We start from the raw sequence: 26769 nt of genomic DNA on the forward strand, positions 1-26769 counted from the left end.
TCGGAGGTGGAGGGAACGAGGAGAAGAGGGAGACCAAATTGGAGGTGGAAAGATGGAGTGAAAAAGATTTTGTGTGATCGGGGCCTGAACATGCAGGAGGGTGAAAGGAGGGCAAGGAATAGAGTGAATTGGAGCGATGTGGTATACCGGGGTTGACGTGCTGTCAGTGGATTGAATCAAGGCATGTGAAGCGTCTGGGGTAAACCATGGAAAGCTGTGTAGGTATGTATATTTGCGTGTGTGGACGTATGTATATACATGTGTATGAGGGGGGCTTGGGCCATTTCTTTCGTCTGTTTCCTTGCGCTACCTCGCAAACGCGGGAGACAGCGACAAAGTATAATAAATAAATAATAATATATATATATATATATATATATATATATATATATATATATATATATATATATATATATATATATATATATATATATTTTTTTTTTTTTTTTTTATACTTTGTCGCTGTCTCCCGCATTTGCAAGGTAGCGCAAGGAAACAGACGAAAGAAATGGCCCAACCCCCCCATACACATGTATATACATACGTCCACACACGCAAATATACATACCTACACAGCTTTCCATGGCTTACCCCAGACGCTTCACATGCCTTGATTCAATCCACTGACAGCACGTCAACCCCGGTATACCACATCGCTCCAATTCACTCTATTCCTTGCCCTCCTTTCACCCTCCTGCATGTTCAGGCCCCGATCACACAAAATCTTTTTCACTCCATCTTTCCACCTCCAATTTGGTCTCCCTCTTCTCCTTGTTCCCTCCACCTCCGACACATATATCCTCTTGGTCAATCTTTCCTTACTCATCCTCTCCATGTGCCCAAACCATTTCAAAACACCCTCTTCTGCTCTCTCAACCACGCTCTTTTTATTTCCACACATCTCTCTTACCCTTACGTTACTCACTCGATCAAACCACCTCACACCACACATTGTCCTCAAACATCTCATTTCCAGCACATCCATCCTCCTGCGCACAACTCTATCCATAGCCCACGCCTCGCAACCAAACAACATTGTTGGAACCACTATTCCTTCAAACATACCGATTTTTGCTTTCCGAGATAATGTTCTCGACTTCCACACATTCTTCAAGGCCCCCAGAATTTTCGCCCCCTCCCCCACCCTATGATCCACTTCCGCTTCCATGGTTCCATCCGCTGCCAGATCCACTCCCAGATATCTAAAACACTTCACTTCCTCCAGTTTTTCTCCATTCAAACTCACCTCCCAATTGACTTGACCCTCAACCCTACTGTACCTAATAACCTTGCTCTTATTCACATTTACTCTTAACTTTCTTCTTCCACACACTTTACCAAACTCAGTCACCAGCTTCTGCAGTTTCTCACATGAATCAGCCACCAGCGCTGTATCATCAGCGAACAACAACTGACTCACTTCCCAAGCTCTCTCATCCCCAACAGACTTCATACTTGCCCCTCTTTCCAAAACTCTTGCATTTACCTCCCTAACAACCCCATCCATAAACAAATTAAACAACCATGGAGACATCACACACCCCTGCCGCAAACCTACATTCACTGAGAACCAATCACTTTCCTCTCTTCCTACACGTACACATGCCTTACATCCTCGATAAAAACTTTTCACTGCTTCTAACAACTTTCCTCCCACACCATATATTCTTAATACCTTCCACAGAGCATCTCTATCAACTCTATCATATGCCTTCTCCAGATCCATAAATGCTACATACAAATCCATTTGCTTTTCTAAGTATTTCTCACATACATTCTTCAAAGCAAACACCTGATCCACACATCCTCTACCACTTCTGAAACCACACTGCTCTTCCCCAATCTGATGCTCTGTACATGCCTTCACCCTCTCAATCAATACCCTCCCATATAATTTACCAGGAATACTCAACAAACTTATACCTCTGTAATTTGAGCACTCACTCTTATCCCCTTTGCCTTTGTACAATGGCACTATGCACGCATTCCGCCAATCCTCAGGCACCTCACCATGAGTCATACATACATTAAATAACCTTACCAACCAGTCAACAATACAGTCACCCCCTTTTTTAATAGATTCCACTGCAATAGCATCCAAACCTGCTGCCTTGCCGGCTTTCATCTTCCGCAAAGCTTTCACTACCTCTTCTCTGTTTACCAAATCATTTTCCCTAACCCTCTCACTTTGCACACCACCTCGACCAAAACACTCTATATCTGCCACTCTATCATCAAACACATTCAACAAACCTTCAAAATACTCACTCCATCTCCTTCTCACATCACCACTACTTGTTATCACCTCCCCATTTGCGCCCTTCACTGAAGTTCCCATTTGCTCCCTTGTCTTACGCATATATGTATATATATATATATATATATATATATATATATATATATATATATATATATATATATATATATATATATATATATATATATATGAGAAATACTTAGAAAAGCAAATGGATTTGTATGTAGCATTTATGGATCTGGAGAAGGCATATGATAGAGTTGATAGAGATGCTCTGTGGAAGGTATTAAGAATATATGGTGTGGGAGGAAAGTTGTTAGAAGCAGTGAAAAGTTTTTATCGAGGATGTAAGGCATGTGTACATGTAGGAAGAGAGGAAAGTGATTGGTTCTCAGTGAATGTAGGTTTGCGGCAGGGGTGTGTGATGTCTCCACGGTTGTTTAATTTGTTTATGGATGGGGTTGTTAGGGAGGTAAATGCAAGAGTTTTGGAAAGAGGGGCAAGTATGAAGTCTGTTGGGGATGAGAGAGCTTGGGAAGTGAGTCAGTTGTTGTTCGCTGATGATACAGCGCTGGTGGCTGATTCATGTGAGAAACTGCAGAAGCTGGTGACTGAGTTTGGAAAAGTGTGTGGAAGAAGAAAGTTAAGAGTAAATGTGAATAAGAGCAAGGTTATTAGGTACAGTAGGGTTGAGGGTCAAGTCAATTGGGAGGTAAGTTTGAATGGAGAAAAACTGGAGGAAGTGAAGTGTTTTAGATATCTGGGAGTGGATCTGGCAGCGGATGGAACCATGGAAGCGGAAGTGGATCATAGGGTGGGGGAGGGGGCAAAAGTCCTGGGGGCCTTGAAGAATGTGTGGAAGTCGAGAACATTATCTCGGAAAGCAAAAATGGGTATGTTTGAAGGAATAGTGGTTCCAACAATGTTGTATGGTTGTGAGGCGTGGGCTATGGATAGAGTAGTGCGCAGGAGGATGGATGTGCTGGAAATGAGATGTTTGAGGACAATGTGTGGTGTGAGGTGGTTTGATCGAGTGAGTAACGTAAGGGTAAGAGAGATGTGTGGAAATAGAAAGAGCGTGGTTGAGAGAGCAGAAGAGGGTGTTTTGAAGTGGTTTGGGCACATGGAGAGGATGAGTGAGGAAAGATTGACCAAGAGGATATATGTGTCGGAGGTGGAGGGAACAAGGAGAAGAGGGAGAACAAATTGGAGGTGGAAAGATGGAGTGAAAAAGATTTTGTGTGATCGGGGCCTGAACATGCAGGAGGGTGAAAGGAGGGCAAGGAATAGAGTGAATTGGAGCGATGTGGTATACCGGGGTTGACGTGCTGTCAGTGGATTGAAGCAGGGCATGTGAAGCGTCTGGGGTAAGCCATGGAAAGCTGTGTAGGTATGTATATTTGCGTGTGTGGACGTATGTATATACATGTGTATAAGGGGGGGGGTTGGGCCATTTCTTTCGTCTGTTTCATTGCGCTACCTCGCAAACGCGGGAGACAGCGACAAAGTATAATAAAAAAAAAATAATATATATATATATATATATATATATATATATATATATATATATATATCTATTGAGAAGCTTTTTGATGCTGCCACAGGGGAGAAAGAATACTTCCCATGTATTCCCTGCGTGTCATAGAAGGCGACTAAAAGGAAAGGGAGCGGGGGGCTAGAAATCTTTCCCTCTCATTTTTTTTTCCCCCAAAGGAAGGATATATATATTGTGTGCATGGGTATATATGTATGTGTGTGTGTGTGTATATATATGTGTACATTGAGATGTATAGGTATATATGGTGTGGGAGGCAAGTTGTTGGAAGCAGTGAAAAGTTTTTATCGAGGATGTAAGGCATGTGTGCGTGAAGGAAGAGAGGAAAGTGATTCGTTCTCAGTGAATGTCAGTTTGCGGCAGGGGTGCATGATGTCTCCACGGTTGTTTAATTTGTTTATGGATTGGGTTGTTAGCGAGGTGAATGCAAGAGTGTTGGAGAGAGGGGCAAGTATGCAGTCTGTTGTGGATGAGAGGGCTTTCGAAGTGAGTTAGCTGTTGTTTGCTGATGATACAGCGCTGGTGACTGATTCGGGTGAGAAACTGCAGAAGCTGGTGACTGAGTTTGGTAAAGTGTGTGAAAGAAGAAAGTTGAGAGTAAATGTGAATAAGGGCAAGGCTATTAGGTACAGTAGGGTTCACGGACAAGTCAACTGGGAGGTAAGTTTGAATGGAGAAAAACTGGAGGAAGTGAAGTGTTTTAGATATCTGGGAGTGGATCTGGCAACGGACAGAACCATGGAAGTGAAAGTGAGTCACAGGGTAGGGGAGGGATTGAAGGTTCTGGGAGCATTGAAGAATGTGTGGAAGTCAAGAACATTATCTCGGAAAGCAAAAATGGGTATGTTTGAAGGAATAGTGGTTCCAACAATGTTATATGGTTGCGAGGGGTGGGCTATGAATAAGGTTGTGCGGAGGAGAGTGGATGTGTTGGAAATGAGATGTTTGAGGATAATATGTGGTGTGAGGTGGTTTGGTTGAGTAAGTAATAAAAGGGTAAGAGAGATGTTTGGAAATAAAAAGAAATAAAAAGAGTGTGGTTGAGAGACCAGAAAAGGGTATATTGACATGGTTTGGTCACATGGAAAGAATGAGTGAGGAAAGATTGACAAAGAGGATATATGTGTCAGAGGTGGAGGGAACGAGAAGTGGGAGACCAAATTGGAGGTGGAAAGATGGAGTGGAAAAGATTTTGAGCGATCGGGACCTGAGCATGCAGGAGAGTGAAATGCGTGCAAGGAATAGAGTGAATTGGAATGATGTGGTATATTGGGATTGACGTGCTGTCAATGGATTGAACCAGGGCATGTGAAGCATCTGGGGTAAACCATGGAAAGTTTCGTGGGGCCTGGATGTGGAAAGGGAGCTGTGGTTTTGGTGCATTATACATGACAGCTACAGACTGAGTGTGAACGAATGGGGGGAGGGAGTTGTCATTTCATGTGTGGCAGGGTGGCAACGGGAATGAATAAAGGCAGCAAGTATGAATTATGTACATGTGTATAAATGTATATGTCTGTGTATGTATATATATGTATACGTTGAAATGTATAGGTATGTATATGTGCATGTGTGGACACGTATGTATATATAAATATATATATATATATATATATATATATATATATATATATATATATATATATATATATATATATATATATATATATATGTGTGTGTGTGTGTGTGTGTGTATGTGGGTGGGTTGGGCCATTATTTCGTCTGTTTCCTTGCGCTACCTCACTGACGCGGGAGACAGCGACAAAGTATAATACATAATAAATATATATGAAATATATACAAACATCCATATACATATATGTACACATATTTATATTCATACCTACTTTCCTTCATTTAATCCTGTCACTACCCCACCCCACAGGAAATGACATCACTACCTCTCACTTCAGTGAGGTAGTGCCAGGAAAACAGACAAAAAAGGCCACATTTGTTCACACTCAGTCTCTAGCTGTCATGTGTGATGCACCGAAACCACAGCTCCCTTTCCACATCCAGGCACCACAGACCTTTCTAATGTTTATCCCAGATGCTTCACATGCCCTGGTTCAGTCTATTAACAGCAAGTCAACCCAAGTAAACCACATTGTTCCAATTTACTCTGTCCCCTTTTTCAATCCATCTTTCCACCTCCAATTTGGTCTCCCACTTCTCCTCGTTCCCTCCACCTCTGACATATATATCCTCTTGGTCAATCTTTCCTCACTCATTCTCTCCATGTGACCAAACCATTTCAAAACACCCTCTTCTGCTCTCTCAACCATGCTCTTTTTATTTCCACACATCTCTCTTACCCTTACATTACTTACTTGATCAAACCACCTCACACCACACATTGTCCTCAAACATCTCATTTCCAGCACATCCACCCTCCTGTGCACAACTCTATCCATAGCCCACGCCTCGCAGCCATATAACATTGTTGGAACCACTATTCCTTCAAACATACCCATTTTTGCTTTCCGAGATAATGTTCTCGATATCCACACATTCTTCAAGGCTCCCAGGATTTTCGCCCCCTCCCCCATCCTATGATTCAATTCCGCTTCCATGGTTCCATCCACTGCCAGATCGACTCCCAGATATCTAAAACATTTTACTTCCTCCAGTTTTTCTCCATTCAAACTTACCTCCCAATTGACTTGACCCTTGACCCTACTGTACCTAATAACCTTGCTCTTATTTACATTCACTCTCAACTTTCTTCTTTCACACACTTTACCAAACTCAGTCACCAGCTTCTGCAGTTTCTCACATGAATCAGCCACTACCGCTGTATCATCAGCGAACAACAACTGACTCACTTCCCAAGCTCTCTCATCCACAACAGACTGCATAATTGCTCCTCTTTCCAAAACTCTTGCATTCACCTCCCTAACAACCCCATCCATAAACAAATTAAACAACCATGGAGACATCACACACCCCTGCCGCAAACCTACATTCACTGAGAACCAATCACTTTCCTCTCTTCCTACACGTACACATGCCTTACATCCTCGATAAAAACTTTTCACTGCTTCTAACAACTTGCCTCCCACACCACATATTCTTAATACCTTCCACAGAGCATCTCTATCAACTCTATCATATGCCCTCTCCAGATCCATAAATGCTACATACAAATCCATTTGCTTTTCTAAGTATTTCTCACATACATTCTTCAAAGCAAACACCTGATCCACACATCCTCTACCACTTCTGAAACCACACTGCTCTTCCCCAGTCTGATACTCTGTACATGCCTTCACCCTCTCAATCAATACCCTACCATATAATTTACCAGGAATACTCAACAAACTTATACCTCTGTAATTTGAGCACTCACTCTTATCCCCTTTGTCTTTGTACAATGGCACTATGCAAGCATTCCGCCAATCCTCAGGCACCTCTTCATGAGTCATACATACATTAAATAACCTTACCAACCAGTCAACAATACAGTCACCCTCTTTTTTAATAAATTCCACTGCAATACCATCCAAACCTGCTGCCTTGCCGGCTTTCATCTTCCGCAAAGCTTTTACTACCTCTTCTCTGTTTACCAAATCATTTTCCCTAACCATCTCACTTTGCACACCACCTCGACCAAAACACCCTATATCTGCCACTCTATCATCAAACACATTCAACAAACCTTCAAAATACTCACTCCATCTCCTCACATCACCATTACTTGTTATCACCTCCCCATTAGCCCCCTTCACTGAAGTTCCCATTTGCTCCCTTGTCTTATGCACTTTATTTACCTCCTTCCAAAACATCTTTTTATTCTCCCTAAAATTTAATGATACACTCTCACCCCAACTCTCATTTGCCCTCTTTTTCACCTCTTGCACCTTTCTCTTGACCTCCTGCCTCTTTCTTTTATACATCTCCCACTCATTTGCATTTTTTCTCTGCAAAAATCGTCCAAATGCCTCTCTCTTCTCTTTCACTAATAATCTTACTTCTTCATCCCACCACTCAGTACCCTTTCTAATCAACCCACCTCCCACTCTTCTCATGCCACAAGCATCTTTTGCACAAGCCATCACTGCTTCCCTAAATACATCCCATTCCTCCCCCACTCCCCTTACCTCCTTTGTTCTCACCTTTTTCCATTCTGTACTCAGTCTCTCCTGGTACTTCCTCACACAAGTCTCCTTCCCAAGCTCACTTACTTTCACCACTCCCTTCACCCCAACATTCTCTCTTCTTTTATGAAAACCCCTACAAATCTTCACCTTCCCCTCCACAAGATAATAAGGTGTTGATAGCTCTTATAAATCTTTTAGGGCAATTAGGTTCCACTGGTTTTGACAAAATGGCATACACTAAACCCTTACAGATATTAATTTCATCATTACTTAAATTAATGTATTTCTCTAAATTACAAAAAGACTTTGTGACATCAACACAGCTGGCTTCCCTGTTAAAGCACACAAAACTTAAACCACAGCCTAATGCACACAAGGAATCCTTATCTAGTGGTTTATTAGACAGGTTTACCACAAAAGATGAGTTTGTGTTCTTGGTCCAGTCGGTTTTTAATAAGATGGGCCAACTTACAATTTAGTGACATTTGTAGCCTATTGCGTTCTTTCCTTAATCTATCATAGCATTAGTCCAACATCCGGTTCTTCCAATATATTGGTATTTTAATTCCTTAGGAAATGCCTTGATGAACAAGGGATGCCAAGGTCTGTCCTACCTCAAAGATTGTTGCAGCTGTCTGTTCAACCATTTGACCAATTCCAAAATATCATTTTAAAGAAAAACATTGAATTAAAGAAACTTGAAATGGAGGAGGCTTTTCGCATTTCAAGAGAGAAGAAACGTGCCTTTCAAATGGCAATATGAACAGGACAAGAATCAAATGCCTTGTTTAATCATGTTAAAAACTATGATCATTGTATTGACTGGAGTAATGCCATCTCAGTTATTAACTCTAATTCTATTACCACAAGAAATATCATTGAATCTTCAATTATTAGATACACAAAGAATTATAATCTTAATATTTGTGATGGTCTGTACAAATTAGATAACTTTATTGTTGATAAAATTTGTAAAATGATAAGCTTATGAACGCTCCTTGTCTGTCTTGGACAATCGCATGTTTACCAAATGGCATCCTAGCTTCGTATCTTGAATGTATATCAGCTGACTGTTGTATTTCTCTCTTGTGTCTCCCCTGATTATGTGATTATTACACAAAAGTGCACTTGGGAACTTATCGTGTTTCATTTTCCCCGCGGACTCATAGGAATATCTTGATCACGTGCAAAATTATGATCCTTTCCAAAGTGTATATATGTGTATGTCTGTGTATATGCATGTATGTATGTATGTGTGTATATGTTGATATGTATGTGTATGCATATGTATGTGTATGGGTGTTTATGTATATGAATGCTATATGAGTGGATGGGCTGTTTATTTGTCTGTTTCCTGGTGCTACCTCTGACGTGGGAAATGGCGATCAAGAAGCGACAGGAATGGATGAAGGCAAGCAACCATGAATATGTACATGTGTATATATCTATACATCTCTGTGTGTGTGTATGTATATGTATGGATATGCTGATATGTATACGTGCGTTTATGTAGAAATATGTGTACATGAGTGGATGGGCCATTCTTTGTCTGTTTCCTGGCACAACCTCGCTGAGCCGGGAAGCAGTGATTATGTATAATAAATAAATATAAATTAGATAATATAAATGACACTCTTGTTCTAATTTGCATGGACTACACAACCACTGACATGCAACAGAATTCATATTCCAAATAAAAAGGGAGAGCTAAACTGGTACTTCACCCTTGAAACACCCTACTGATCATTTTAGGTATCTTTTTTTTTTTTTTTTCTTCTTTCTCGCTGTCTCCCGCGTTTGCGAGGTAGCGCAAGGAAACAGACGAAAGAAATGGCCCAACCCCCCCCCATACACATGTATATACATACGTCCACACACGCAAATATACATACCTACACAGCTTTCCATGGTTTACCCCAGACGCTTCACATGCCTTGATTCAATCCACTGACAGCACGTCAACCCCGGTATACCACATCGCTCCAATTCACTCTATTCCTTGCCCTCCTTTCACCCTCCTGCATGTTCAGGCCCCGATCACACAAAATCTTTTTCACTCCATCTTTCCACCTCCAATTTGGTCTCCCTCTTCTCCTCGTTCCCTCCACCTCCGACACATATATCCTCTTGGTCAATCTTTCCTCACTCATTCTCTCCATGTGCCCAAACCATTTCAAAACACCCTCTTCTGCTCTCTCATCCACGCTCTTTTTATTTCCACACATCTCTCTTACCCTTACGTTACTTACTCAATCAAACCACCTCACACCACACATTGTCCTCAAACATCTCATTTCCAGCACATCCATCCTCCAGCGCACAACTCTATCCATAGCCCACGCCTCGCAACCATACAACATTGTTGGAACCACTATTCCTTCAAACATACCCATTTTTGCTTTCCGAGATAATGTTCTCGACTTCCACACATTCTTCAAGGCTCCCAGAATTTTTGCCCCCTCCCCCACCCTATGATCCACTTCCGCTTCCATGGTTCCATCCGCTGCCAGATCCATTCCCAGATATCTAAAACACTTCACTTCCTCCAGTTTTTCTCCATTCAAACTCACCTCCCAATTGACTTGACCCTCAACCCTACTGTACCTAATAACCTTGCTCTTATTCACATTTACTCTTAACTTTCTTCTTCCACACACTTTACCAAACTCAGTCACCAGCTTCTATGAATACTAATAAGTATCATGAGCACCAGACATGCCACTGAAAGCACCTGTAACTCTTTGTGGGAACCATTAGCACCCATCAATGGTTGTAAATACCATGTGCAACACAAAAATGACCCTTGTGAGCCACTGTTAATACTGAATACCATTCATACTAATATTAGCATCTACCAGTATCTGTGAGCATAAGATCCTTGAACATAAGTAAAATTTGTGAATACCTGTAAGCAGTGAAGAAAACTGGAGTGCTGGGAAGTAATGATGGTAGTATAAGATGCGGTCCATGGTGTAGAAAGGGATGTAGTGCATCAGGTAGGCCAGAAGCAACCACTTGCAGGCAAACAACACACGCTCTTTTTTCTCTGCAGGTGATGGACAGTGAGATGCAGAACTGCAGTAAGCTGTGAAGTGCTGGGTAGGGAAAAGGGTCTACGAAAGACATTGAAGTTTTGGGAGATAATGCAAAGTTATGATGGCATAAAATCAGTACTGGAGAATGAGAAAAAGTGATAAAGAGGTTTTAGACATTGCAGCTACTTTGATATCATCCTTATCATATGGATGATAAAAGTGTGCAATAAGTTTCATATACTACCAAACTAGGCCAATGGAGTTCATGCAAGTGATCACACCAAGAATGAAAAGTTAGCTTTGATGAGGTTGAATAATCAGAAGACAACAAAAGACATATGACCACATTGAGGACTTTCCCACCAAAAAGGAGCCCAGCTTTTACTGCTCCTGCATGGAGAACATATTTGTGAGCTGAAGAACCCCCAAAACAGGGATAATGGGGTTGCAAAACTGAATCAATAATGGCAGTGGACTGTGAGAACCAAAGAATTGTCTGTGAACTGTATACTGTGGTACTGTGTAATTGTACTTTACCTCTGAGGTGTGCATTGTACGGCACAATACCTGCAAGATATGTGTATTTAAGAATCGACTGTGATGTGATATGCTGTGCAACCAATTATGAGATAAGCAAACTGCTGCACTGTACCTGTGCAGTGTGTGTAAAGTGACAATGTACCTATGTGCTGTGAGTACAGTGGTGTGTAATTATATTTCTAAACTATGTATTGTGGCACTGCACTTCTAAGCTATACATAATGGCACTGTGTCCATTAAGTCTATGTACTGTGGCACTGTTCTTCCAAGTTTTGTGGGTAAATACATAGGTGTGATTTACAAGAGTGCTGATGAGTTGTAATGATATGAATTAACACATCAATAATGAATAAGATGATTCTAAGGAGGGTTATGGCTTTTGAATAATGTCAGGTTAATTATAATGACTGTAAGTGAAAGACTTGTACAAATCAACACAGTCTATGTTGACATCACCTAAAAATCAACAAAGCATATGAGAATCTCAATTTCTCCATGCAACTAAAATTTACATTATTTTCTGTTATTTGAAAAATATTCTGATGTTATGGCTTAATGTTAAGGTCCAGTTTATGAGATATTTGTGTGCTGTGAACATGCAAACACATCCATGTGAACAAATCCCTGAGTGAACCATTTCTTGCACATTCCTGACCATGTGAAAAGAAAGAACAGACAACGTTAATATTGGCATATTTTGACTAATTTTAAAGAATTAGGATAAATCTCGACTTCTACTGGAAAGTTAGAAGTTTTCATAGGTTTTGTTGATTTCTAAAACCCTACATTTTCCATCATCTTCACAGCCCTCACCAATAGACCCTTCAATATTTTCAAAGATTACTTAAAGTCCTCATATATCATTACCACACTGTCAAATCACTTCTACCAAGTGCAGCAAGTCCACTGAAATGTGTTCCCTCTAAATCACTAAGTAATTTGTGTTACATCTAAACTACACATTTACCATTCTCTATATTACAATTATGCATCTCTGAAGAGTTGAACATTGTACAGTGACTAAAAGCTGTATATTCCACAGCAATGTGCCTACAATATGTGAATAACATGGCATCATATGTCCTATCTGCATAGCCCATGGCACTGCACTTCTGCACAATGAGAACCATGATCTTATAACTTTTACATATGTACATGAAATTCTATCTATCTATATCTCTGATGCCCATTTCTGTTTATCTCTGTCCATACTTGCCTCCCTTGCACACACTATTCCATGCATTCTTCCTCCATTTCTCTTCCTCCAGTATTCGCCTACTCTATTTGCCCATGTAATAGGTGGTCTTCCTATCACATCAACCCCTTTAGTTCTACTATCCTAGACTCTCCTTGTAAACTCCCATTCTTGCATTCTTTCCACATGCCCAAACCACCTCAAAGTATTACTTTTCACCTTTAATATGTGCACCAAGCATTATACCTCTAAGAAGTGTGTACTGTGGCACTATACCTTTTTTGCTAAATATATCAGAGCAATACTCTATCTCTTAGTTGGGTGCATCGAGCACTTGAGGTGTGAATAACCTAGAGCTAAATATCCGAGCTATGGGTACCTAAATATTATTCCTCATAGATGTGTGAGCCATGGTATTGTAACTATGGGCTGTACGTCCTTTCGTACTGTACATTTCATATGAGTATGTATCATCCTGTACTGTAGTTTACTGTAATACTAAGGTACTTTACCTTCAATCTGTGGGGTGTCATCGTATCCTCGCTTGTATCGGTAGTAGTGGTAGAGGAGAAACACAGGAGTAATCAGCAGGAATACAAGGTTGATCCAAAAGATCAGTGGATTGCCCAGCAGCACGATACGGAAGTTCACATCATACCAAACCTGTGACTAAGCAGCAGAGGGCTAGGTAGTTACAGAAGGTTGTTGGGTATTTGATTACCTATTTGTTATTAACTATCTGTACAGTACAGGGAAAGAGTTCCACACTCATGGGAACCCATTTTCTGAACTTCTATGCCATTATGAAGCCTCTTAAACCTTTGCAACCTGCCAGCATTCACTGTCTCATTGGTTAGTCTAATTCAAACCATCTACCACCCTCACCTTTACCAGTACTTTTAAACATCCTCTCTAACTAGGCTTTTGCTCGGTATTTTGTCATGACCTGTTTTTACAATGGTGCCAAATCTCTTGAAGAATCGTGTAATTACCTATTTGTACAATACATGGAGCGAGTTCTACACTAGTGGGGTCCAATCTCCTGAACTTTCTATGACATGAAACAGCCTTTTAAAACTTTGCAAACTGCCAATATTCATCGTCTCATTGGTCAGTCTATTCCAACCATCCAACACCTACACACTAAACTAGTACTTCTTAACATGCTTTCAAACATGCTTTCAAATGTCATGGCCTCTGGTTACTCTGATGCTGATTTCTTGAAGAACTGTTCACTACCAGCAACATCCAACTGACTTAGAAAATTGAAGGCTATATCAGCTCTCTCTCTCTCTCTCTCTCTCTCTCTCTCTCTCTCTCTCTCTCTCTCTCTCTCTCTCTCTCTCTCTCTCTCTCATATGGCATGGCAAATAACATGCACTAGTCATGGCTATCTTAAGTGAAAGAAAAAGTAAGAGAATAAGAAAGCAGAAACGAATCTGGGATCTGCAAGTGTTTGTAGGCCTGACTTTGAGAGAAAGGTCAGAGGTAGAGGGAGAGATAAAAGAAGGAGGAGAATTCCACATCTTTGCTGTCTGAGGGCAGAAGGATGCATAGTAACAGCCAATCCTCTTGTGGCTTGTCTCTACACATATTCTGTGGGAAGCAACAGCCAAACACGTTCCATGGGTCCCAATCCTGGGAGTGGTTATATATGGAGACAGTTCACAAAAGCAATAACCAAAATGATACCTATCCCTCGGGATAGGGGAGAAAGAATACTTCCCACATATTCCTTGTGTGTTGTAGAAACAACTAAAAGGGGAGGAGGCAGGGGGCTGGAAATCCTCCCATCTCGTTTTTAATTTTCCAAAAGAAGGAACAAAGAAGGAGGCTAAGTGAGGATATTCCCTCAAAGGCTCTACCTCACTAATGCAGAAAATGGCAAACAGTATGAAAATAAAAAGAACACAAGAGAAGCAGCAACAGAGCAGCATATAGAAACGGAAGGTTGAAGAGAGTTGATGCTGGGAGAATTAGAAACGGACCTTTGAATCCACTCCAGTTAATAAGTGGAGAATAGGCCTCCCCAGACATGTGAGCAGTATTCCATACTTAGGTGATAAAAATCCCTGTTGATATGAAACTATTGCTCACAAGAAAAATAATTACAATTTCATTATAGGTCAATCCTCAATCCAGTACCATCTTAGCTGCTCTTCTTTGCACCCTTTCCTTCGATCCCTGTGCTTTTTTAGGTGCTGTGACCAGACCTGCAATGCATAATCCAGTTTTTGTCTGATATATGTAATAAATAACTTATTGAGCATGACCTTGTCCATATACTTGAATAAAATTCTTATAATTGTCTGCCTCTTCCTGATCCTTCTAACATGTAGCTTTGGTGATAGATTATATGTAATGTCAACCCCTTGGTCTTTTTAACATGAAGATTTCTGTAAGTTATTCCCTGCTAGGTAATAATCACAACAGGGCCATCTTCTGCTTTGGGTGAACAGGTTGTTAGCCATGTGGGACATGATAGTTAAAGATGGTTGTAATATGTAGAGGTTGTCAGTCACATGAAGCACATGAATGGATGGTTATGGTGCATGTGGCACGTTAATTCTAAGAGGAAAGATGTTTCCTCTGCCAGGTCCAAGAGGAGAAGGTGTATGGCCCAGATGACATACCTCCTTGGTTCTACAGAAGTGATTTTTCAGTGGAGGCTTCAGTCACAGATGAAAGTCCACATCAAGGCTGGGTCTTTAGTGGAATATACAGAGGTTAATGAAAAGGAAAAGTACACCTTTGAGCTAACTCTGATCTATGCTCACCTATCTTGCCATTGTCTTAAAACCCAGACTTTACTTTCCTCTTGGAAGCCCATACCTAAGAAAGGAGACCACTTTACCCTTCCAATTATTGCTTCATTGTTCTTACTTCTGCTGTCTCCATAGTCTTGTCTAAAGAGGGTACTGCTGATATTATAGCCTTACACATGGCAGGGAAGTGTAATAAAGAAATAGCTGAAACTACAGGGCTGGCACTATGAAGTGTGTAAAGATGGAGAAAGCACTTCGTTGACAGTGGTCACACTGACATTCCTACCCAGAAGGAATAACCTGGATGACCATATATCACTTCCCAACGCACTCTTAAGATTATCCAACGATAAGTAGACAAAAATCCACATATGTCAGCATGACAGTTAAAGGAAGACAACTCTAGGCTACTTAGTCATGTGTCTGTATATACATTTCATAGCCAGCTTCATGATAACTTATAATTCAAGAGGTGTAAGCTTCACAAGAAACCACAAGCACAAGAACTGATTCACATTTGCCAAGAAATACTTGCAGTAGGACAACAAAAAGTGGAAGAAAGTGTTGTGATCTGGTGAGGCTACATTTGATGTTATGGGTAGCCATAGAGGCAAAGTGTACCGGAGGCTAGGTAGTGACCCATACAACCCTAAGTACATTAAAGGCAAAGTGTACCGGAGGCTAGGTAGTGACCCATACAACCCTAAGTACATTAAAGCAACTAGAATTACCAGACTCAATCATGGTTTAGGGGTCTTTTGGCTATAGTGGTGTAGGAAATCTTGTGTTTTTACCTCAAAATGTGACTATGGATCAGAATCAATACCTGACTGTTCTGAGAAGACTGGTTGTGATATCTTTATGCAAGATGGTGCACCGTGCCACACTGATAAATCAATATGTGACTAGTTTGCACTTTGTGATTCTGTGGTGGGACATACATTCAGGACTGGCCAGGTAATTCACATAACTTTAACCCTGTTGAAAACTTTTGGTCAATTACAAAGTCACAGTTGCATGGGTGGGATGCATCCAGCATTCCTAAGCTCCAGGCTGCCATCTAGAATATTTGGGAACATCTTGACCCTTCATATTTTCAGCATATTGCTGAATCTGTTCTCAAGCACCTTCAGATTGTATTATGGCCAAGGGACATCATACAAAGTACTTAGGGGATGAGTACCTGTTTTATCTTGTTTATTTTTATATGCTGTGTCACACTGTAAGTAGGGCACACCAGTTTTTTCTGTCGGGACATGTTTGTGTATACAAATGTATACATATGTGAGCAGATGTGGCCTTTCTTAGTCTGTTTCCTGGCATTAAATTAGGAAATGCTGATCAAATACGAGAAAAATCTAGATTTCATTAATCAGTCCATTTGCTACAACAATGAGCAATTCTACTAGCACTACCCTCCTCATGTTCTTCAGACCAAATGCATACTTACATTCTCAACCTTTAAGTCACTTCTCATTCACATTGAGTTCAGTACTTTCAAAACCGCTTATTTAACCAGATAGGCACTAACCTAGAAGGAGATAACCATGTTCATGCCCATATGCTCCAATCTAGGTTACCATCCGCACAGCAGATCAGCCATAGCAATAATCATTTTCTCAAAAACCCTGGTCATCTACCTCTTAGCAGATGAGCTACATCTATGCTATATCCCTCTTTGCCAAATTCACACACCCCATTGTCCTAGCCACCAGCCTTATGACAGATGGGCAACATCTATGCCCAATTACCACTTTCCACTTCCCTAGAAGAACACAAGCTACATTCGTGCCCTTGCAACCCCTGGCCATCTTCAGTGAAGTACGTGTATCCTATACATGCCCCTCTAACAATGAAATATTAAGTTGATGAACATAGCCATGCTCCCAGACCACCTATCTCATAGAAGATGGAGTCATATCCATACTTTTTTGTCACTTAAAGAGAAACAAATGGCCAATTTTCATGTCTCCTGGCCACTCACCTTGAAGCAAATGGGCCACATCCAAGGCCTATGTGAATTAAAGCGGTCCGGACCTTCAGGTTTGAGCCGAGAATTGATCCAAGTCATGATGCGGTGGGTCTCCACAAAGCGTGATAAAAATCCACTTTTCAGGTGGTTGTATGTATAATTCTTCACTGCAATCAGGAATGTAATTTAGCCACAATGAAAAAATTACCAAATACATCAAGAAATGTGAGTATTTTGAAGGTTTGACTGAGTATTTTGAAGGTTTGTTGAATGTGTTTGATGATAAGAGTGGCAGATATAGGGTGTTTTGGTCGGGGTGGTGTGCGAAGTAAAAGGGTCAGGGAGAATGGTTTGGTAAACAGAGAAGAGGTAGTGAAAGCTTTGCGGAAGATGAAAGCCGGCAAGGCGGCGAGTTGGGATGGTATTGCAGTTGAATTTATAAAAAGGGGGATGACTGTGTTGTTGATTGGTTGGTAAGGATATTCAATGATGTATGGATCATGGTGAAGTACCTGAGGATTGGCGGAATGCATGAATAGTGCCACTGTACAAAGGCAAAGGGGATAAAGGTGAGTGTTCAAATTACAGAGGTATAAGCTTGTTTGTTGAGTATTCCTGGAAAACTATATGGGAGGGTATTGATTGAAAGGGTAAAGGCATGTACAGAGCATCAGACTGGGAAAAAGCAGTGGTTTCAGAAGTGATAGAGGATGTGTGAATCAGGTGTTTGCTTTGAAAAATGTATGTGAGAAGTACTTAGAAAAACAGATGGATTTGTATGTAGCATATATGGATCTCGAGAAGGCATATGATAGGGTTGATAGAGATGCTCTGTGGAAGGTTGCAAGAGTATATGGCATGGAAGGTAAGTTGCTAGAAGCAGTGAAAAGTTTTTACCAAGGACATAAAGCATCTGTCCTAGTAGGAAGAAAGTGACTGGTTCCCAATGAATATCGGTTGTGGTAGGGGTGCGTGATGTCTCCATGGTTGTTTAATTTGTTTATGGATGGGGATATTAGGAAGGTGAATGCAAGTTTTGGAGAGAGGGGCAAGTATGAAGTCTGTTGTGGATGAGAGGGCTTGGGAAGTGAGTCAGTTGTTGTTCGCTGATGATACAGTGCTGGTGGTTGATTCGGGTGAGAAACTGCAGAAGTTGGTGACAAGTTTGGGAAAGTGTGTGAAAGAAAAAAATTGAGAGCAACTGTGAATAAGAGCAAGGTCATTAGGTTCAGTAGGGTTGGGGACAAGTTAATTGGGAGGTAAGTTTGAATGGAGAAAAACTGGAGGAAGTAAAGGGTTTTAGATATCTGGGAGTGGATTTAGCAGCAGATGGAAATGGAAGTGGAAGTGAGTCACTAGGTGTGGGGGGGAAAAAAATTCTGGGAGCGTTGACGAATGTGTGGAAGGCGAGAATGTTATCTCAGAGAGCAAAAATAGGTAAGTCTGAAGGAATAGTGGTTCCAACAATGTCATATGGTTGCGAGGCATGGGCTATAGATAGGGTTGTGTGAAGGAGGGTGGATGTGCTGGAAATGAGATGTTTGAGGACAATATATGGTGTGAGGTGGTTTGATCGAGTAAGTTAAGAAAGGGTAAGAGAGATGTGCGGTAATAAAAAGAGCATGGTTGAGAGAGCAGAAGAGGGCGTATTGAAATGGTTTGGACACATGGAGAGAATGAGTAAGAAAAGATTGACAAAGAGGATATTTGTGTCAGAGAAAGGAGGGAAGAAGGAAAAGCGGGAGACCAAACTGGAGTTGAAAGGATGGAGTGAAAAAGATTTTGAGTGATTGGGGCCTGAACTTACAGGAGGGTGAAAGGCATGCAAGGAATAGAGTGAAGTGGAGCTATGTGATATACTGAGGTCAACGTGCTGTCAATAGATTAAACCAGGGCATGTGAAGTGTCTGAGGTAAACCATGGAAGGGTCTGTTGGGCCTGGATTTAGAAAGGGAGCTGTGGTTTTGGTGCATTACACATGACAGCTAGAGACTGAGTGTGGATGAATGTGGCCTTCTTTGTCTTTCCTGGCACTACCACGCTGGAGGGTGGGGATACTATTTCATGTGTGGCGAAGTGGTGACATGAATGGATAGAGGCAGCAAATATGAATATGTACATGTGTATATATGTATATGTCTGCATATGTATATGTATGTATATGTTGAAATGTATATGCATGTATACATGCGTGTATGGGAATTTATGTATGACGTGTACGTGGGTGGGTTGGGCCATTCCTTGTCTGTTTTCTTGTGCTATCTTGCTGAAGTGGGAGATGGCAATTAATATGATAAATATATAAGTCAAGAAATGATTCATTATCTGCCTTAACAACCGGTTCTACCTTCCAATGAAGTAAAGTTATACCAATTCAATTTAGAGATGAAAAAGTTAGATATTTTTGTTGTGAAATATTATAAAAAGTAACATATTCCTTTTTTAACACACTTACCTTTTACATAGGGTTGGTCAAATTGTTGAAGGAGTATTGGTTTTTATTGATGGAGATAAGCTTAGGTATTTGAAATAAAAGTCAGTAAGAATAGCAAAGCCTTGAAAGACAAAAAAAGTAAAGTTGCTATGAATGCTCAACTGAGTGGTAAAAATTATTTGTAGACAACACAAGGAACTTTCATAGGTAGTACATATTCTAAATTCATTGTATGAATATAAAATTCTAGTTTCTGTAAGTGAAGGTAGGTTGAAAATAAGACTAGTAAAAATGGACTGCTTATGTAATGTAATCAGAATCTAAGCTAAAAAATACAAAATGAAGCTATGAAAACAATACTTGCTGGAAAGGATAGAGGATGAAAGACTTTAAAGATATGGTTTTGGAGAACATACAGAACATGACAGCACAACAGGTTAGTCATAAAGATATACAGCCGTATGTCTGAAGATACAATAAGAATAGGATGACCATGCAAGAGATACCTAACAATTAGTAATGTACCTAAATGACACAAGGAACTTTCATAGGTAGTACTTACCCCAAATTCATTATGTGAATCTAAAATTCAAGTTTCTGTAAGTTACGGTAGGTTGAAAATAAGACTAGTAAAAATGGACGGCTTATGTAATGTAATCAGAATCTAAGCTTAACAATACAAAATGAAGCTGTGAAAACAATACTTACTGGAAAGGATAAAGGATGAAAGACTTTAAAGATATGGTTTTGGAGAACATACAGAACATGACAATACAACAGGTTAGTCATAAAGATATACAGCAGTATGTCTGAAGATACAATAAAAAAAGGCTGACCATGCAAGAGATACCTAACAATTAGTGATGTACCTAAACGAACCTGCCAGAAGATTGGGATAGTGAAAAGCACTAACTACTGATCTTTCTTAGTAGATGATTTTGTTCTTCTCTCCCACCACACACACATTACATAACTGTAAATCAGTGATCATGTAGAACACAGAATATAAAACAGGTTGGTTAAAATGATAACCATAAATGCAGTTATATGGAAAAAAGACCAAGTAAGATATGGACATACATTTTTGCTATCTGAGATAATGTTCTCTCTTTCCACAAATTCTTCATTGCTCCCAGAACCTTTGCCCCCAACCCAACCCAATCTATGACACACTTCCACTTCCATGGCTCCATTCAATGCTAAGTCCACTCCCAGATATCTAAAACACTTCACTTCCTCTTATTTTTCTCCATTTAAACTAACATCCTAAGTAACTTGTCCCTCAATTCTGCTGAACCTAATAACCCTGCTCTTATTCACATTTACTTGCAACTTTCTCCTTTCACACTTTCCAAACTCGATCACCAACTTCTGCAGTTTCTTACTTGAATCAGCCAACAGAACTGTATCATTGGCAAACAACAACTGACTCACTTCCCAGACCCTCTCATCCCCAACAAACTGCACATTTCGCCCCTCTCTCCAAAACTCTTGCAATTACCTTCTTAAACACCCCATCCATAAACAAATTAAACAATCATGGCAACATCAAACACTCATGCAGCAGACAGACATTCACTCGGAACTAATCACACTCATCTCATCCTTCTCGTACACATGACTTATACCCTTGATAAAAACTTCTCACTGCTTCTAGCAGCTCACCTCCTTCACCATATACTCTTAAGACCTTCCACAAAGCATCTCTATCAATCCTATTATATGCCTTCTCCAGGTCCGTAAATGCCACATATAAATCAATCTGTTCTTCTAAGTATTTGTCACACATTCTTCAAACACCTGATCCACACATCCTCTACCACTTCTGAAACTACATAGCTCCTCCCCAATCTGATGCTCTGTACATGCCTTTACCCTCTCAATCAATACACTCTCGTACAATTTCCCACAAATACTCAACAAACTTATGCCTCTGTAGTTTGAAGACTCACCTTTATTCCCTTTGCCTAGTACAATGGCAGTATACATGCATTCTGCCAATCCTCAGGCAATTCACCTTGATCCATACATACACTGAAATCCTTATGAACCAATCAACAACACAATCACCCATTTTCACAACAAATTCAACAGCAATGCCATCCAAACCCGCTACCTTGCCAGATTCTGTATTCTGCAAGGCTTTCACCACCTTTTCTCTCTTCACTAAACCACTCTGTGGTTGAGAGAGAAGAGCGTGTGTTGAAATGGTTTGAACAAAGGGAGAGAATGAGTGAGGAATGGTTGACAATGAGGTTACATGCATCAGAGGTGGAGTGAACAAGGAGAAGCAGGAGAACAAATTGGAGGTGGAAGGAAGGAGTGAAAAAGATTTTGAATGGTTAGGGCCTGAACATACAGGAGGGTGAAATGTATGCATTAAATTGAGTGAAATGGAACGATGTGGTATACCAGAGTCGACGTGAATGTGAAACATCTCGGGTAAATCATGGAAAGGTCTGTGAAGTCTGGATGTGGATAGGGAGCTCTGGTTTCGGTGCATTACACACAAAAGCAAGAGACCGTGAACAAATGTGGCCTTTTTTTGTCTGTTTTCCTGACAGGACTTCGATAATGCAGGGGGTGGTGATGCTGTTTCCTGTGGGGCAGGATAGGGCTGGGAATGGATGAAGGCAAGTAAGTAAGAATATGTACAAGTGTTTATATGTATATGTCTGCATATACGTATGTCTGTTGTGGATGAGAGAGCTTGGGAAGTGAGTCAGTTGTTGTTTGCTGATGATACAGCGCTGGTGGCTGATTCATGTGAGAAACTGCAGAAGCTAGTGACTGACTTTGGTAAAGTGTGTGAAAGAAGAAAGTTAAGAGTAAATGTGAATAAGAGCAAGGTTATTAGGTACAGTAGGGTTGAGGGTCAAGTCAATTGGGAGGTAATTTGAATGGAGAAAAACTCGAGGAAGTAGAGGGTTTAGATATCTGGGAGTGGATCTGGCAGCGGATGGAACCATAGAAGTGGAAGTGAATCAATGGGTGGGGAAGGGGGCGAAAATCCTGGGAGCCTTGAAGAATGTGTGGAAGTCGAGAACATTTTCTCGGAAAGCAAAATTGACTATGTTTGAAAGAATAGTGGTTCCAACAATGTTGTATGGTTGCGAGGCGTGGGCTATGGATAGAGTTGTGCGCAGGAGGGTGGATGTGCTGGAAATGAGATGTTTGAGGACAATGTGTAGTGTGAGGTGGTTTGATCGAGTAAGTAATATAAGGGTAAGAGAGATGTGTGGAAATAAAAAGAGCGTGGTTGAGATAGCAGAAGAGGGTGTTTTGAAATGATTTGGGCACATGGAGAGAATGAGTGAGGAAAGATTGACCGAGAGGACATGTGTGTCGGAGGTGGAGGGAACGAGGAGAAGTGGGAGACCAAATTGGAGGTGGAAAGATGGAGTGAAAAAGATTTTGAGTGATCGGAGCCTGAACATGCAGGAGGGTGAAAGGTGCGCAAGGAATAGAGTGAATTGGATCGATGTGGTATACCGGGGTCGACGTGCTGTCAATGGATTGAATCAGGGCATGTGAAGCATCTGGGGTGAACCATGGAAAGTTCTGTGGGGCCTGGATGTGGAAAGGGAGCTGTGGTTTCGGGCATTATTACATGACAGCTAGAGACTGAGTGTGAATGAATGGGGCCTTTGTTGTCTTTTCCTAGCACTACCTCGCACACATGAGGGGGGAGGGGGATGGTATTCCATGTGTGGCGAGGTGGCGATGGGAATAAATAAAGGCAGACAGTATGAATTATGTACATGGGTATATATGTATGTGTCTGTGTGTGTATATATATGTGTACATTGAGATGTATAAGTATGGATATTTGCGTGTGTGGACGTGTATGTATATACATGTGTATGGGGGTGGGTTGGGCCATTTCTTTCGTCTGTTCCCTTGTGCTACCTCGCAAACGTGGGAGACAGCGACAAAGCAAAATAAATAAATAAATAAAGAGGATGTGTGGATCAGGTGTTTGCTTTGAAGAATGTATGTGAGAAATACTTAGAAAAGCAAATGGATTTGTATGTAGCATTTATGGATCTGGAGAAGGCATATGAGAGAGTTGATAGAGATGCTCTGTAGAAGGTATTAAGAATATATGGTGTGGGAGGCAAGTTGTTAGAAGCAGTGAAAAGTTTTTATCAAGGATGTAAGGCATGTGTACGTGTAGGAAGAGAGGAAAGTGATTGGTTCTCAGTGAATGTAGGTTTGGGGCAGGGGTGTGTGATGTCTCCATGGTTGTTTAATTTGTTTATGGATGGGGTTGTTAGGGAGGTGAATGCAAGAGTTTTGGAAAGAGGGGCAAGTATGAAGTCTGTTGGGGATGAGAGAGCTTGGGAAGTGAGTCAGTTGTTGTTCACTGATGATACAGCGCTGGTGGCTGATTCATGTGAGAAACTGCAGAAGCTGGTGACTGACTTTGGTAAAGTGTGCGAAAGAAGAAAGTTAAGAGTAAATGTGAATAAGAGCAAGGTAATTAGGTACAGTAGGGTTGAGGGTCAAGTCAATTGGGAGGTAAGTTTGAATGGAGAAAAACTGGAGGAAGTAAAGTGTTTTAGGTATCTGGGAGTGGATCTGGCAGTGGATGGAACCATGGAAACGGAAGTGGATCATAGGGTGGGGGAGGGGGCGAAAATCCTGGGAGCCTTGAAGAATGTGTGGAAGTCGAGAACATTATCTCGGAAAGCAAAAATGTCTATGTTTGAAGGAATAGTGGTTCCAACAATGTTGTATGGTTGCGAGGCGTGGGCTATGGATAGAGTTGTGTGCAGGAGGATGGATGTGCTGGAAATGAGATGTTTGAGGACAATGTGTGGTGTGAGGTGGTTTGATCGAGTAAGTAACGTAAGGGTAAGAGAGATGTGTGGAAATAAAAAGAGCGTGGTTGAGAGAGCAGAAGAGGGTGTTTTGAAATGGTTTGGGCACATGGAGAGAATGAGTGAGGAAAGATTGACCAAGAGGATATATGTGTTGGAGGTTGAGGGAACGAGGAGAAGTGGGAGACCAAATTGGAGGTGAAAAGATGGAGTGAAAAAGATTTTGTGTGATCGGGGCCTGAACATGCAGGAGGGTGAAAGGAGGGCAAGGAATAGTGAATTGGATCGATGTGGTATACCGGGGTTGACGTGCTGTCAGTGGATTGAATCAGGGCATGTGAAGCGTCTGGGGTAAACCATGGAAAGCTGTGTAGGTATGTATATTTGCGTGTGAAGACGTATGTATATACATGTGTATGGGGGTGGGTTGGGCCATTTCTTTCGTCTGTTTCCTTGCACTACCTCGCAAACGCGGGAGACAGCGACAAAGCAAGAATATATATATATATATATATATATATATATATATATATATATATATATATATATATATATATATTTTATTATTATACTTTGTCGCTGTCTCCCACATTTGCGAGGTAGCGCAAGGAAACAGACGAAAGAAATGGCCCAATCCCCCCCCATACACATGTATATACATACGTCCACACACTCAAATATACATACCTACACAGCTTTCCATGGTTTACCCCAGACGCTTCACATGCCTTGATTGAATCCACTGACAGCACGTCAACCCCGGTATACCACATCGCTCCAATTCACTCTATTCCTTGCCCTCCTTTCACCCTCCTGCATGTTCAGGCCCCGATCACACAAAATCTTTTTCACTCCATCTTTCCACCTCCAATTTGGTCTCCCTCTTCTCCTCGTTCCCTCCACCTCCGACACATATATCCTCTTGGTCAATCTTTCCTCACTCATTCTCTCCATGTGCCCAAACCACTTCAAAACACCCTCTTCTGCTCTCTCAATCACGCTCTTTTTATTTCCACACATCTCTCTTACCCTTACGTTACTTACTCGATCAAACCACCTCACACCACACATTGTCCTCAAACATCTCATTTCCAGCACATCCATCCTCCTGCGCACAACTCTATCCATAGCCCACGCCTCGCAACCATACAACATTGTTGGAACCACTATTCCTTCAAACATACCCATTTTTGCTTTCCGAGATAATGTTCTCGACTTCCACACATTCTTCAAGGCCCCCAGAATTTTTGCCCCCTCCCCCACCCTATGATCCACTTCCGCTTCCATAGTTCCATCCGCTGCCAGATCCACTCCCAGATATCTAAAACACTTCACTTCCTCCAGTTTTTCTCCATTCAAACTCACCTCCCAATTGACTTGACCCTCAACCCTACTGTACCTAATAACCTTGCTCTTATTCACATTTACTCTTAACTTTCTTCTTCCACACACTTTACCAAACTCAGTCACCAGCTTCTGCAGTTTCTCACATGAATCAGCCACCAGCGCTGTATCATCAGCGAACAACAACTGACTCACTTCCCAAGCTCTCTCATCCCCAACAGACTTCATACTTGCCCCTCTTTCCAAAACTCTTGCATTTACCTCCCTAACAACCCCATCCATAAACAAATTAAACAACCATGGAGACATCACACACCCCTGCCGCAAACCTACATTCACTGAGAACCATTCACTTTCCTCTCTTCCTACACGTACACATGCCTTACATCCTCGATAAAAACTTTTCACTGCTTCTAACAACTTTCCTCCCACACCATATATTCTTAATACCTTCCACAGAGCATCTCTATCAACTCTATCATATGCCTTCTCCAGATCCATAAATGCTACATACAAATCCATTTGCTTTTCTAAGTATTTCTCACATACATTCTTCAAAGCAAACACCTGATCCACACATCCTCTACCACTTCTGAAACCACACTGCTCTTCCCCAATCTGATGCTCTGTACATGCCTTCACCCTCTCAATCAATACCCTCCCATATAATTTACCAGGAATACTCAACAAACTTATACCTCTGTAATTTGAGCACTCACTCTTATCCCCTTTGCCTTTGTACAATGGCA

The 26769-nt window shown here is 41.1% G+C and overlaps 1 protein-coding gene across 1 annotated transcript in view; it reads right to left on the reverse strand.

Moving 5' to 3' along the window:
* The window catches only part of LOC139753120 (protein O-mannosyl-transferase 2-like), a 177992-nt gene that overhangs the window by 23168 nt on the left and 128055 nt on the right, over positions 1 to 26769 (reverse strand). Inside the window, exons 16-18 of the mRNA XM_071669215.1 lie at positions 17432 to 17586; positions 13195 to 13351; positions 10818 to 10958 (exon numbers count right to left, since the gene is read on the reverse strand). Of these exons, the coding sequence (XP_071525316.1) occupies positions 10818 to 10958; positions 13195 to 13351; positions 17432 to 17586 (453 nt within the window). The remainder of the gene's footprint in view (positions 1 to 10817; positions 10959 to 13194; positions 13352 to 17431; positions 17587 to 26769) is intronic.

The sequence above is a fragment of the Panulirus ornatus genome, chromosome 14 (assembly GCF_036320965.1).
Source record: "Panulirus ornatus isolate Po-2019 chromosome 14, ASM3632096v1, whole genome shotgun sequence".
Lineage (NCBI taxonomy): Eukaryota > Metazoa > Arthropoda > Malacostraca > Decapoda > Palinuridae > Panulirus > Panulirus ornatus.